The 12,500-nt window shown below is 48.6% G+C and overlaps 1 protein-coding gene across 1 annotated transcript in view; it reads right to left on the minus strand.

Moving 5' to 3' along the window:
- numbl (NUMB like endocytic adaptor protein) overlaps window positions 1-11,379 on the minus strand; it is a gene marked incomplete at its 3' end in the record, with an annotated part of 22,708 nt that extends 11,329 nt beyond the window's left edge. The window contains exons 1-2 of the mRNA XM_084142490.1: window positions 11,239-11,379; window positions 1,325-1,399 (exon numbers count right to left, since the gene is read on the minus strand). Of these exons, the coding sequence (XP_083998616.1) occupies window positions 1,325-1,399; window positions 11,239-11,364 (201 nt within the window). The 5' untranslated portion in view covers window positions 11,365-11,379. The remainder of the gene's footprint in view (window positions 1-1,324; window positions 1,400-11,238) is intronic.
- Window positions 11,380-12,500: the final 1,121 nt, after the last annotated feature.

A 12,500-nucleotide genomic window follows, 5' to 3' on the forward strand; every position in this document is an offset into this window, starting at 1 on the left:
AAGGAGTAAAGGAGAGGGGAAGGAAGAGAGTTGAGGCAGGGAGAGAGATGAACCAGAGGAGAGGAGTAGGTGGATGCAAAAGATAGGGAATCGTGTGAAAAATAAGGTAAAGCGATGGAGAGAAGGTAGCGGGGAAGAGGAGGAGGAGAGCCTCTGAGAGAAGCTAAGAGTTGCTCCCTGACTACCAGCCAAAGGACTGACATTAAATCCAATCACTATACTGCAGAATGAAGAGAGAGAGAGAGAGAAGAGAGAGAGAGAGAGAGAGAGAGAGAGAGAGAGAGAGAGAAGAGAGAGAGAGAGAGAGAGAGAGAGAGAGAGAGAGAGAGAGAGAGAAAGAAAGGGAGAGAGAGAGAGAGAGGGGACTAAGTGTATGAATAGGTAAAAAAAAGTGACAAAGGAGACGACAGGGGTGCAGCAGACCTGCTGATGAAGGGAAAAAGGCTAAAGGATAGAAGAGATACACACGCTAGAATGCACACACACACACACACACACACACACACACACACACACACACACACACACACACACACACACACACACACAACTACCCTGCTGAGCAGTGGACAAAGCCCATGGAAGACGATGGGGGAAAAAGGGTCAGGCTGGGAAAACAAACAAGACAGTGAAACACTGGAGCCGTCTCCAGGCTTCTCCATGGGTCTAGGCCTGCTCTCCCGATTCCTTCCCCACAGACAGAGCCCCAAGGGCAGGAGAGCCTGGGAGCTGACAGGGGGTTGTCCCCTCCTTCCTGACCCCACTCTGACTGCATGCCACCCTATCCCCAAGACCCTGTCTAGTATACCAGCCTTCTCAGCAGCACTGGCCCGGGCAGCAGCTTGTGCTTGTGTGACCCAACCTGTTCTGTGTCACACTGTTCGCACGGCCTGGGCGAGCCTGCCTTCCCAGGGGGCCGAGTGGCGGGCGGCTGTTCTAAAGCTGTGGTACGGTGATGGTCAGGTCTGAGTAGCTGAGTTCATTACTGAGTCTAAGGAGGGCTCAGCCCCGCCAGGAGGAGCAAAGGGCTTAGATTAGGAATTTACTGCAGATGCTTGGGGTGGGATTGGGCTGAGTTTAAAGACAAAATAGAGGTAGGTAGAGGGCCGAAGAGGAGATATGGATCTGGAGATAAGGCGAGTAAGGGAACAGGGGGAATTTGAAGGAAAAAATCGAAACAGGTGAAATTAAAAAAGCAAGAGAAAATCTCAAGAGAGGGAGCAAGAGACTGCAGTGGTATCGGTGCGTGTGTGTGTATGTGTGTGCATGCGTGTGTGTGTGTGTGATTGAGCGTAGCAGGGGGTTAGAGTGGAGGGATACTTACAATTTTGAGCTTTTTCACAGCCTCCTCACACACATGCATCCCTCTGGATTCCTCCACCTCCACCAGACCCAGGTACTACATATAGAGATGGAGAGAGAGAGAGAGCGAGAGAGAGAGATAAAGAGAGAGAGAAACAACGAGAGAGAGATGGAGAGACAGAAACAACGACAGAAAGAGAGAGAGAATGAGAGACGCATTAAAACTCAGAGGGAGATGCAAAGGCTATTTTGAAGATTTATTCAAACTGCATGAACACACAAATATGCCCAAGTACCCTATGCAATTTAGTTAATATCATCTGCATTCACATTATCACTTAATAGTGTAAGTCATTCCATTCCAAAGTGAGCCGCCAGACTGTGTTAGCTGCTAATAATGAGGATGAATTAGGGAGAATTGAGACCTTTTACGGGATTAGATTTCTAGTCCCACAGAATTCCCTGTGGCGCGTCGGAGGCCCTTGGAGAGAGAATTAGGTTGCCAGAGCTTTTTTTGTAAAATACAAACCCATTCTTCTGAGCCAAGCCAGCAGAGTGAAAAACATACCGAAAAGGTGCCTCAAATACAGTAGATTGTATACTATCTTTCCACAGAGGCCTTTTGAAAGCATGAGTCACTTTATTTAGCCCATTTAGAGTTATGTGTGGCTGAGTGATTGTGGACAGAGAAAATGAGAGAGCTAGAGAGAGAGGGGGAGAGAGAGAAAGAGTGAGAGAGAGAGAGAGAGAAAAACCACAGTGTGCCATCACAGCTGCAAGATTTGTGACCTGTTGCCACAAGAAAAGGGCAACCAGTGAAGAACAAACACCATTGTAAATACAACCCATATTTATGTTTATTTATTTTCCCATTTGTACTTTAACTATTTGCACATTGTTACAACACTGTATATATACATAATATGACATTTGAAATGTCTTTATTCTTTTGAAACTTCTGAGTGTAATGTTTACTGTTAATATTTATTGTTAATTTCACTTTGTTTACTATCTACTTCACTTGCTTTGGCAATGTTAACACACGTTTCCCATGCCAATAAAGCCCTTAAATTGAATTGAATTGAATTGAGAGAGAGAGAGGCAATGTTCCCTCAAAATATTTTCATCACTGAGCACATTTCAGGTCTGCTGAGCGCAAACTCGAACATTGTAAAGATTTTGTGCAACTTCCGGCATTTACTGTGAACACTGTACCCGCTTTAAGTTTGTTTTAACAGTGGTCAAGTAGGCTTCTGTGGCTATTTGATCATAATGTAGGCCTAACAGAGTGGCCTACCATAAAAAACAATGGAGAAAATGCATCCAATAACATTTGAACATTGAAATAGCTGTTCTATCGTTCACCCTACAGTAGCAGGAAGATTTTTTCACTTCTCTCATTTACTTCTCAAACCCCAAACCTTGGCTTGGTCTGTTTGATCTATTTCGCAAGCGTTCCCGTAAGCCTTGCGATGTTGCGCCTCTGGGTTTAGAAACTCTGTGCCGACACATTCCTCTCTTGCTAGATACACAATTAAAGGGGAATTACACTCAAAAATCCAATATTTTTTTACTTCAATAATTGTCTTCTGATGTGATTTAAGCATTGACATGGACTCAGAAGATCAATTTTCATTGTTTCTCTATGAATAATTGTACTATTGAGAGTAAAAAACTGAAATAAATTCTAAACCAGGAAAAATAAACCAATTTTATGGGGCTTGTCATGCCAGATACAGTTTATTAACCATTATTTTACCAGCTATAATGACATCTCTTGTACACCAAGGACCCGGGGATGAGTTGCAGGGTAGAGTAGAAGAGAAGAATGTGCCTATTTAAAAGCTATAAAAAAAATGAGTAGCTCGCAACATGTTTATTTTTTTTTAAGTATCTCTCATGCTAGAAAAAGGTTGGCGACCCCTGGTCTAGTTGTTTTCTCAAGTTTTAAATTAGCATTTTGACCATAGTATTTGCAGGTGGGATGGTCCTGACGACCGGGGTTTAATCTTAACATTAAATTAATGTTTATAGATTTCCCGAGGAAGCATCGCAGCAGGCTGCATTGCCTGCATGGATAGTAACGCTAGCAGCAGGAGGTGGTGGCGGCGCCGGGATGATGTGTAGCACACAGGCAAGTTGTTTATCAAGTTAACCATCTATTCCAGGTAACGTCAGCTAGCTAGCTAGATAGCGAGCTACATGTAAATAGGATAGACATCCAATATATACATTTTTATGACACAAACGTTAGCGTGATCTGCTAAAAACAACAATGTTAGCTACCTAGCTAGTAGCTAAGCTTGTTAGCTAATGAACAGATTTTCAGTCCCAAAGAGAGAACTATGACAATACAAAAACACAATTGCAACGAAATATCAAATGTTATATCACTTGAGAATAATGAAACAAGTCCTGATCTAATTTCTATGTTTCCTAACCTCAGATACAGAGACCTGTGAAATCTGCTAAACCCTGTCTGCGAATGAAGGTCCCAAAGAAAGTCCCAGGTCCTGGAGAGACTGAAGGGTATATCTCCAATGGGCTATATATACTATTGGTTTACTGTTAGAATTGGTTGTAGGACTACAAAAATACTGTTAAAAGTACCAATGCATAGACCTAGAACATGCATGGCCAACCTCGCTCCTTGAGATCTGTTCCAGCCCAGCCCTGACATTCTGCTGTCAGGGCGTGTGTAGGTGTAGTGTAGGAAATCAGATGCAGGACGCAGACGGTAGGTTCCAAATGCTGTATTCCGGCCCAAACACAGGCAACAGGGCAACAAAGCCCAACAGCTAAACGACGCACAAGGCGTAATGGCAAAATGCGCACAAACAGGTGCGACAAAAATGCAGTAGTGCACGAAACAAGTGCAAGCGAGCTCCAGCGCAGTGGAGAGAATATGCTCAACCGAGCAAACACAACACTGACGAAAAACAATCATACACAACACATGACAAACACAACGAGAAACTTATAGGACACTAATCACGTAAAACAGAAACAGGTGTGACACAAACAGACAAAAGCAAACGAACATGAAACATCTATCGGTGGCAGCTAGAATTCCGGAGACGACGAGCGCCGAAGCCTGCCCGAACAAGGAGGAGAGGCAGCCTCGGCCGAAACCGTGACAGTACCCCCCCTTGACGCGCGGCTCCAGACGCGCGCCGACTCCGGCCTCTGGGACGGCCAGGGGGACGCGGCGCAGGGCGCGTCGGATGCCTCCGATGGAACTCCGTCAGAAGCGATGGGTCCAACACGTCTCTCCTCGGCACCCAGCACCGCTCCTCCGGACCGTACCCCTCCCACTCCACTAGATACTGGAGACCCCCCATCCGACGTCTCGAATCCAAGATGGATCTCACGGAGTACGCCGGTGCCCCCTCGATGTCCAACGGGGGCGGAGGAGTCTCCAAGATCTCATCGTCTTGGAGTGGGCCCGCTACCACCGGCCTGAGAAGGGACACATGGAACGAGGGGTTAATACACTTATACTCCACAGGTAGCTGTAATCTATAACAAACCTCGTTCAACCTCCTCAGGACTTTAAATGGCCCTACAAACCGCCGACCCAGCTTCCGACAGGGCAGGCGGAGGGGCAGGTTTCTGGTAGAGAGCCAGACTCGATTACCAGGTGCGTACACCGGTGCCTCACTGCGGTGGAGATCAGCGCTCGCCTTCTGACGTCGGAGGGCCCGCTGCAGGTGGACGTGTGCAGCGTTCCAAGTCTCCTCCGAGCGCCGCGCCCACTCATCCACCGCAGGAGCTTCGATCTGGCTCTGCTGCCAGGGCGCCAGAACCGGCTGGTAACCTAACACACACTGAAATGGGGTTAGGTTTGTGGAGGAGTGGCGTAGGGAATTCTGGGCCATCTCGGCCCAGGGAACGTACCTTGACCACTCCTCCGGCCGGTCCTGGCAGTATGTTCTGAGAAACCTACCCACATCCTGGTTTACGCGTTCCACCTGCCCGTTGCTCTCCGGGTGGTAGCCCGAGGTGAGACTCACCGAGACCCCCAACCGCTCCATAAACGCTCTCCAGACCCTGGAGGTGAATTGGGGACCCCGATCAGCCACAATGTCCTCGGGCACCCCGTAGTGCCGGAACACATGGGTAAACAGTGCCTCGGCGGTTTGCAGGGCCGTAGGAAGACCCGGCATGGGGAGCAAACGACAGGCCTTAGAGAACCGGTCCACAACGACCAGGATGGTGGTATTCCCTTGGGAGAGGGGAAGATCTGTTATAAAGTCCACTGAGAGGTGGGACCATGGCCGTTGTGGAACGGGCAGGGGTAGCAACTTACCCCTAGGTAAATGTCTAGGCGCCTTACACTGGGCGCACACCGAGCAAGAGGAAACATAAACCCTCACATCCCTAGCCAACGTGGGCCACCAGTACTTGGCACTAAGACAGTGCACTGTCCGGCCGATACCCGGATGTCCAGAGGAGGGTGACGTGTGAGCCCAATAAATCAATCGATCCCGAACCTCGAGCGGAACGTACTTCCGACCCTCCGGGCACTGTGATGGACTAGGGTCGGTGCGTAGCGCCCGCTCGAGTTCAGCATCGATCTCCCACACTACCGGCGCCACCAGACACGACGCAGGCAGTATGGGAGTGGGCTCCACGGACCTCTCCTCCGCGTCATACCGCCGAGACAGCGCATCTGCCTTGCCATTCTGTGACCCAGGGATGTACGTGATCTTAAACGTAAACCTGGTCAAGAACATACTCCATCTTGCCTGGCGAGGGTTCAGCCTCCTCGCCGCTCGGATGTACTCCAGGTTACGGTGGTCCGTCAAAATGAGGAAAGGGTGTTGAGCCCCCTCAAGCCAGTGCCTCCACACCTTTAGAGCTTGTACCACGGCTAACAGCTCCCTGTCCCCTACGTCATAGTTCCGCTCCGCCGGACTGAGCTTCTTAGAGTAAAAAGCACAGGGGCGGAGTTTAGGTGGCGCGCCAGATCGTTGTGAAAGCACGGCTCCTAACCCGGCCTCCGACGCGTCCACCTCTACTTGGAACGGCAAAGAGGGATCCGGGTGCGCCAGCACTGGGGCCGAGGTAAACAGGTCCTTCAGCCTCCCAAACGCCCTGTCCGCCTCGGCCGACCACTGCAGACGCACCGGACCCCCCTTCAACAGAGACGTGATGGGAGCTGCCACCTGTCCAAACCCCCGGATAAACCTCCTGTAGTAATTTGCAAACCCCAAGAACTGCTGCACCTCCTTCACAGTGGTTGGTGTTTGCCAATTACGCACGGCCGATGCTCGATCTACCTCCATCCTCACCCCTGACGCAGACAACTGATAACCCAAAAAGGAGACCGACTCCTGGAAAAACAGACACTTCTCTGCCTTCACATACAGGTCGTGCTCCACCAGCCTCCGCAACACCTTGCGCACCAGGGCTACATGCTCGACACGGGTAGGTGAGTACACGAGAATGTCATCAATGTACACCACCACCCCCTGCCCCTGCATGTCCCGGAAGATCTCATCCACAAATGATTGGAAAACTGATGGAGCGTTCATCAACCCGTATGGCATGACCAGATACTCGTAATGGCCCGAGGTGGTACTAAAGGCTGTTTTCCATTCATCGTTCTCCCTGATGCGCACCAAGTTGTACGCGCTCCTGAGATCTAGTTTCGTGAAGAAACGCGCCCCATGCAACGACTCAGTCATGGTCGCAATCAGCGGGAGTGGATAACTATACTTCACCGTTATCTGATTGAGACCACGGTAATCGATGCATGGGCGCAAACCACCATCCTTTTTCTTCACGAAAAAGAAACTCGAGGACGCGGGGGAAGTGGACGGCCGTATGTATCCTTGTCTCAGTGATTCGTCTATGTAAATCTCCATAGCTTTCTTCTCCTCCTGAGACAAAGGATACACATGGCTCCGTGGGAGCGCAGCTCCTGCCTGGAGGTTTATCGCACAATCCCCCTGCCTATGGGGTGGCAACTGCGTCGCCCTCGCCTTACTAAACGCAATAGCCAAATCCCCATACTCAGGTGGAATGTGCAATGCGGGCACCTGGTTTGGACTCTCCACCGAGGTAGCCCCTACGGAAACGCCCAAACATCTACCCACACACTGAGCAGACCACTCCATCAGAGCCCTCTCCTGCCACGAAATCACTGGGTTATGGGTACTCAACCAGGGCATTCCCAGCACCACCGGATACGCAGGAGAGTCAATCAGGAACAGCTGAATCATCTCCTGATGACCCCCCTGCGCACACATCCTAAGTGGCGCCGTGACCTCCCTGATCAAGCCCGTACCCAACGGACGACTATCTAGGGCGTGAACGGGAAAAGGAACATCAACAGGAATGAGGGGAATCCCTAACGCTAAACAAAACTTTTTATCAATAAAATTCCCAGCTGCGCCTGAATCTACCAGCGCCTTATGCTGGGCATGAGGTGCTACCTGTGGAAAACGTACAGGCATACAAAAATGGGCAACAGAGAGCTCTGGGTGAGTGGGGCGCCTACTCACCTGGAGGGAATCCCCAGTGCGGGGCCTGTCGTCATCTCCCCTAGGAGGCCATCCCCAGCACCTAGCCGCGGTGTGTCCTCCCCGGCCACAGTTGGTGCAGTGGATGGACCCCCTAGCCTGCCGACTCCTCCTCTCTCTAGCGCCAGCGCCCCCGAGCTCCATGGGACAAGGCTCGGAGGCGCTGGAGGGTGGAATGGACGGACCCTCCGCAAGACGTCCGCGGGTAGCCAGCAGGGTATCCAGCCTGATGGACATATCCACCAGCTGGTCGAAGGTGAGACTGGTGTCCCTGCAAGCCAGCTCCCGACGGACGTCCTCTCGTAGGCTGCATCGGTATAGATCGATGAGGGCCCGATCATTCCACCCTGCATCTGCCGCCAGAGTACGGAATTCGAGTGCGAACTCCTGGGCACTTCTCCTCCCCTGTCGGAGGAAGACCAGACGCTCCCCCGCCGCTTTCCCCTCCGGGGGATGGTCGAACACCGCTCTGAAGCGGCGGGAGAACTCAGGGTACGTAATGGTCGCAGCGTCTATCTTCCTCCACTCCGCGTTGGCCCACTCCAACGCTTTTCCGGCCAGGCAGGAGATCAGAGCGGACACGCTCTCGTGCCCTGAAGGTGCCGGGTGCACGGTGGCCAGGTATAGCTCGACCTGGAGCAGGAATCCCTGACACCCAGCCGCTGTCCCGTCGTAGGCCCTCGGGAGAGATAGTCGGACTCCTCGAGGTTCCGGTGCTGGAACGGGCGGGCTGGCCGATGGTGCTGGCAGGGCGGGCGGTGGTGGAGGCGAACCCCAGCCTCGGAGTGTGGTAATCACCTCCTGCAGGGCGTTCCCCATCTGCAGGAGTTGCTCCTGCTGATCCCGAACCTGGGCTTCCAGTCTGGTCTGGGCTGCTTCGGCTCCTGCTGATTCCATGACTGGTGTATGATTCTGTCAGGGCGTGTGTAGGTGTAGTGTAGGAAATCAGATGCAGGACGCAGACGGTAGGTTCCAAATGCTGTATTCCGGCCCAAACACAGGCAACAGGGCAACAAAGCCCAACAGCTAAACGACGCACAAGGCGTAATGGCAAAATGCGCACAAACAGGTGCGACAAAAATGCAGTAGTGCACGAAACAAGTGCAAGCGAGCTCCAGCGCAGTGGAGAGAATATGCTCAACCGAGCAAACACAACACTGACGAAAAACAATCATACACAACACATGACAAACACAACGAGAAACTTATAGGACACTAATCACGTAAAACAGAAACAGGTGTGACACAAACAGACAAAAGCAAACGAACATGAAACATCTATCGGTGGCAGCTAGAATTCCGGAGACGACGAGCGCCGAAGCCTGCCCGAACAAGGAGGAGAGGCAGCCTCGGCCGAAACCGTGACATCTGCATATTATCTGTATTAGACAATATTCATTTAACTTTCTTCTTTGTATGATATGAAATAAAGTCATACAAAGAACACCTATGTAAATAGTTAGTGGGTTTAGACAACGATCTTACTCCAAAACAAGAGATGATTGAATAGTGTCTAATACAAATAATACTCAGAATGTCAGGGCTGTAATGAAGGTAGGCCTTAAGGATGATATAGACAGGAGAGAGACATTATTAGCAAATATCACTATCATAAGGGTGTGCAGAAGGAATATTTTAAGGTTAATTTTATTTAATTTCAAAATACATAAATAAAGTTGCAATTTGTTTGCTTCATGTTATGTATCATCCTGGTGTAATTATATGCAGTTCAACATTATCACCACAAAGTGTCACCGCTAGCATTTCTATTATAGTCTAGCAGCTAGCTTTACTACAAACCACTAGCTACGTCTCATAACACGAGGTCGATAATACATGCCTAACACAACCTAGCGGTTCATTAAAACTACAGTATGTTTCTTAATTGAAACTAAGTGGGCAATACACTTGGGTAAAATATCGTTTTGTTTTAAAGGAAGCAGATGAAGAGCTAGGAGAGACAGATTGGTGAGGGGGGAGAGAGGGCTTGATTGTGGGTCAATGATTGCTGCTAGCTAACTTTTGATTTAAACAATGTGGCCGTCAAACATTGGACTCCTATGCTAGTTACATTTAGTTTAGTTATATTGTTGGCTGTCATGAGAGAAATTCATCTATCTATCTATGCTAGCTCTGTGGTTATTCTAGGGTAGGGGAGGGAATGGCCGGCAGGGGATGTAGCTCAGCTGGTAGAGCATGGCGTTTGCAACGCCAGGGTTGTGGGTTCGTTTCCCACGGGGGGTATAAAAATAACAAAACAAAAAAATAATAATAATAATAACGTATGCACTAACTGTAAGTCGCTCTGGATAAGAGCGTCTGCTAAATGACTAAAATGTAAAAAAAAATGTAAAATGTTATTTGCCATGCTAGCCAAATGCAACACCACCAGAGCAAACGGTAATAAATAAACGTTGTCTGATGATTTTGTTTAGTGGCTCTGGTAGCAACAAGTCAATATATCTATACAACTTGTTTTTCGTTTTTTTGGTTGTATCAAGAAATACGAACTTGTCATTTTGTGCTAGCTAGCCAAGTAACTAGATAGCTAGAAATTATGGTGTGCTGTAGCGCTGGATGTTTAGTGGGCAGTGTTGCCAACTCCTCAGTAAGGAAAGTAGCTATTGGCTGTCCTAAAAGTCGCTAGAAATCGCTAAATGACGTCATCACCTAATTTGCATAATTTGCCATGCGCATGTAATTGTGATGGATGCTGTAGGAGAGAGGAATAACGTCATGGGAGAGACAAAAAGTGAGTACCCTAAATATGTTTAGAACTACAAATGAACTTTCTTCTGTCGAGTCTTGTTTTTTAAAATGTTTTACATTTACATCCCATTCTGAATGTATGCCAGGGCGGGATCAGCCAGCAGCTGAGATTTTGGGGAACCAGAGTGGGATTACTCAGCGCTGTCGTATAATCCTTAATAGGGGAGAAAAAGGCAAATCCCCTCAGACAAAGGAGAGGAAGAGAATCACGCAGCAGTTTCACCAGGGAGGAGGTAGAATTGATCTCTCCCCATCCACCCTTAGGCACTATTCACTATTGACCTCTCCCCATTCCCTGGGCCTCCAGAAAGACTTAGAGACAGCCAAGTCTCATCACTAGAACTAGGATAATCATTACAGTCAGGTTCTGTTCTGTTCCACTGATCACACTGCCATGGGACTTAGGATAAGAGTTAGGATAAGAGTAAAAGTCAGAACTAAGTTAGATCTAAGGCTAGAGTTAGGTGTGATTTTTGTAAGACGAAATATAACTTCCTTCCCTGTTGTCCCAGATAGTATGCCAATTTAATCTTATACCTCAACATTTTGAACCAAAAGATTAAGAGTGATAAGAGTTAGGTTGAAGTTTAGTTAAGAGTCAGTTTAAGACCAGGTCCCAGGACAGGGGTCTCAGTCTTACCCTGACGGGGAAGTTGCATTTGCCCTTGCGTACGGCCTCCTCGTCTGCCTGCCACTGGTGGGGTCTACTGGCCTCCGGCACGTATGTGGGCTTCTTCCTGCGCAGGCTCTGACGCAGCTTATTCATCTCCGGGGTCTGGGGCTCCTTGTTGCTATGGAGACAGAGACACACAGGGGGGCGAGGTCAGTATGTGTTAAGGGTGCGCTCGTGACAGCGAAGGGGCGGGAGGGTGTTGTCATAGAGGTGAAACGACAATGACAAGAAATGACACCTCTGCTCTGAAAGCGAGAAAGACAACTATGGTGGCCCAGAGGGGCAAACCCTTTTTTAAAGAAATAAAGTGTATGCCACTATGGGCCACTGTAGACAACACTTTAACAGAGATAAATGAATGAGAGTAGCGTTTTCACACACCTATCCTTCACAACCTAGTAATTTAATCCATATTATCATCATTAAATATCTATACAGAGCTCTATCTATTAGATTTGTTTAATCACATTTCCATCAATGTTTAGAGAAAATAAGGCTTACAGGTAGATTAGCCCACAAAGCCCAGACGGTCCATTCATCCTGTGGGCTTTGAACATCGGAATTATTACCGGATGTAAACACACACACACACACACACACACACTTAATTAGGTCATTCAGCCGGAATTCCTGTTTTGCATTGGTAATTTCAACGTCTTCATAATGAAACATGACACTATCAAAACAAGTCCTGTTTAAAAATGCTAATGAGTCTTTTTTGTGGGAGTTTCTCGTATGAAAACTGAACCACAAAAAGAGAAACATCTCAGAATCTCACACAGCCCGTTTAAAGCGGAACAGACATCCTCTCAAATTATCTTACCATCTTGGGAATCTCTGCGGTCTCGCCCCAAGATTCTGCATTCATTTCTCCTGGCTTTCACTAAGTATTTGTCTAGTTGGTGTGTTGAAGTGTTCCCAAAAGTTTGATCAGAAAGTTTAATCAGCTGATCTAGATAAAGCTCTTCCAAAGCAATCTGTCAGCCCTGTAGAACGGTTCTCCCCCCTTAAACACACAGGCCAAGGTTTATATACTGAGTCAAATACACTGTTATTAGATAAGTCTGTGACACACACACACACACACACACACACACACACACACAGAGCTCTGTCACCTTACGGGATGGGTAGCATGTGTGAGGCATGGCACGGCGGAAGTGAAAGTGTGTGTAAGGTTGGGTGTGTGTACACGCACATTGGGATCTGTTTACGTGGTGCGTTCAAAG

This window comes from Coregonus lavaretus, assembly GCF_964263955.1.
Source record: "Coregonus lavaretus genome assembly, chromosome: 26".
Classification (NCBI taxonomy): Eukaryota; Metazoa; Chordata; class Actinopteri; order Salmoniformes; family Salmonidae; genus Coregonus; species Coregonus lavaretus.